Source organism: Photinus pyralis, unplaced genomic scaffold (assembly GCF_008802855.1).
Source record: "Photinus pyralis isolate 1611_PpyrPB1 unplaced genomic scaffold, Ppyr1.3 Ppyr1.4_LG2, whole genome shotgun sequence".
In the NCBI taxonomy this organism is placed as follows: Eukaryota; Metazoa; Arthropoda; class Insecta; order Coleoptera; family Lampyridae; genus Photinus; species Photinus pyralis.
The window spans coordinates 13,782,034-13,784,853 of record NW_022170403.1 but is presented as its reverse complement, the minus strand read 5'-3'; the positions used below and the strand labels follow the sequence as shown (position 1 = coordinate 13,784,853).

At 37.1% G+C, this 2,820-nt stretch overlaps 1 protein-coding gene across 1 annotated transcript; it reads right to left on the bottom strand.

Annotated features, from left to right (window-relative positions):
• Positions 1-1,963: 1,963 nt before the first annotated feature.
• On the bottom strand, positions 1,964-2,617 carry LOC116163836 (uncharacterized protein K02A2.6-like). Its single transcript, XM_031477965.1, has one exon. It carries the CDS (start codon positions 2,615-2,617, stop codon positions 1,964-1,966), a length of 654 nt encoding a protein of 217 aa, XP_031333825.1.
• Between the last annotated feature and the right edge of the window lie 203 nt (positions 2,618-2,820).

Genomic DNA, 2,820 nt, shown 5'->3' with positions numbered 1-2,820 from the left:
ATTTCAAAAGGCTGTTATATATGAACTTATTTACAATTTTAATAATAATAATAATAATAATATATTAGATTAAAAGGAGATACACCAATTAATCAAGTCAGTCATAGAGCTTGCAATGAATAACATATTCTTCTAGTGAATAAGGGGTACAATCAATGAGCAAACGTCTCACAGCTTTTTTAAATAAATGATACGATGTCATCGTTTTGATGTTAGAGGGTAAAACATTGAATAAAGTAGTACCTTTATACAGAACACCTTTTTGATATAAGGCACTACTATGTTTTTGAACCTTAAGTAAACAGTTTCGTAAAGGGTATTTGTGATTTGCAACGTCGGTTGTAAAGTAACATCGATTACAGTATACGAAGCAGAGGATTGTATACACATAAATACCATACAAGGTCAGCATACCTTGTTCTTTGAAAATTGGTTTGCAACTGTCTCGGTACATTGCATTGTATATAATTCTAATCGCTCTTTTTTGTAATAAAAATATTCTGGCTAACTGATTGATTCCACTACCTCCCCAGAACATAATTCCGTATTTAAGAGTGGAATAAAAATATCCATAGTACATATTTTTTAGTATGTCTGTGCTACAATGCGATGAAGCTACTTTGAGTGCATAACATAGTTTAGATAACTTAGAACAAAGGAAGTCGATCTGTGTAGACCAATTTAACAATTGATCAAAATACAAACCTAATAATTTGCAATTATCAGTTGCGTTGACAAGTAACTCGTTAAGCGGTAGTGCTTCTATGGAACCGATTTTAGAACGTAGAGATCGAAACAGTATAAAAGCTGTTTTCTCTTTATTGACCTTAAGTCCGTTTAATTCTGCCCAGTCTAAAATTGTTTTGTATAATGCACATAGTTTATGTCTAATATGTTCTATAGTAGTACCTGTAACTAGGAAGTTAGAGTCGTCAGCATAAGATACAATGGTGGTGTTGTTATCAACCTTTTTAACATAATTATGAAGGTCATTTATGAAAATTAAAAACAAGGTGGGACCAAGTATAGAACCTTGTGGTACTCCACTGTTGATAGGAGATTCATCTGAATATATTTGCACACCTTCTTTGGTATGCACAACCTTTTGAGACCTACATGACAAATACGAAGCATACCAGTTTATAGATACACCTCGTATACCATAATTATAAAGTTTCGACAGCAGCAAGTCGTGATTTACGAAGAGCCCGGCTGTTAGTAAAAATTACAAAAGCTGTGTCTACTGAGCGACCTTTAAGGTATGCATGTTGGCTAGTCGCGAACAATTTATATTTGTTAAAGAAATTGATTAACTTCTCGTTCATTGAGCGCTCTAAAACCTTAGAAAGAGCAGATAATAAACTAATCGGTCGATAATTTCCCAACGTGTTTGGATCTCCCTTTTTAAAGAGTGACACTACAGTAGCCTTTTTTAGTTCTGACGGAAATCTGCCAGTTGAAAACGAAAGATTAATAATGTGGACAACAGGTTTGATGATTGTAGTAATAATCTTTTTTAATAAAAAATTAGAAATATGATCATCACTAGTAGAGTGACTGTTATTCAACTTTTTAACAGCCTGCAACAATTATATGCTTAGTAATAGCAGGTTGCTGGTGGTGGTCTTTATGAACTAAACACTTCCACATTCAAATGCCGATATGCTGGTCTAAACTTCGAGCAGCTTTAGTCTGGGGCTGGATCAGCTTTGAGAGATGTGTGGTGTAGATTCTCAGAAGATAACCACAGCTCGATAAGTCAGTTATACCATCATACCTGAGATGCCCTCAACGACCGCATTCATACCTAACTGCGCTTGAGTGTAGTTCTTGCTTCCACGGTGCCATTGGAATGTTTTTCCTTGGGTCTTTTGTTTTCGTCTGTGCTGTTTGATGATTAGTACATTTTTGTTAATCTTATTTCCGGCGGGTAGCTTACTATTCTTTGGGGACCCTTTTAGTCTTAGAGCAGCTGCCTGATGGTGGCCTGAAGTGTCCGATCTCCGTTAGTTATGAACTGAATTGCATGAAATTCAATATGGGTCTCAGATGGCTCGAGGGACGTGCTATCTTCTGTGTTAGTCGAACCGTCCTCCAAATCCTGTAAACGTTTCGATTTGTTGGACGTCTCCGGATTCGAGGTAGGTGATACGGCGGCAGGCTGTTGAAAAACTGTATCCCCGATTTTCTTGACGTGGCTTATTTTCAACCGTTTTAAGATTGATCTGTTTAGATTTTCCACTTCCCCATTGGCCTGCGGCCAATAAGGAGTTGTGTGAATAATCTCAATATTGCTTCCCTCACAAAACAAGTGAAACTCCTTACTTGCGAACTGGGGCCCGTTGTCAGCTCGTATCGAATTCGGTATTCCAAGTCGAGAAAACATTTCCTGTAGATGCGCGATAATGGTGGCTGCCGTAGAAGACTTGAGAAATTTTATTTCTTGGTAGCGCGAAAAATAATCAATCACAACCAGTATCTCTTCAGGTATAGGACCAGCCTTCATCAAATCGATGGCAATATGTTGCCACGGCCCGTTCGGGAACTTATGTCTAGTCATTGGTGGAGGGCGACTTGGTTTGGACATTAGGAGACAATCCAAGCAAGTTTTTACCATTTTCTCAGCTTCTCGATCAATTTGTGGCCACCACACTTTTGCCCGTAATCGTCGTTTCAAGCTGTTTTTTTTTTTTTTTTTTTTAATATTTTTTATAATACGCAATGCCAAAAGTTGAATCGAATCGATTCAAAATTCACAGTGCCCTTTTCGCATCTCGACCATTTATACACCGAATTGCAAACAAAGTATTTAAATGAAAT

Coding starts and splice junctions, on each gene's coding strand:
- LOC116163836 (XM_031477965.1), bottom strand. CDS start 2,617: ATGGTAAAAACTTGCTTGGATTGTCTCCTAATGTCCAAACCAAGTCGC.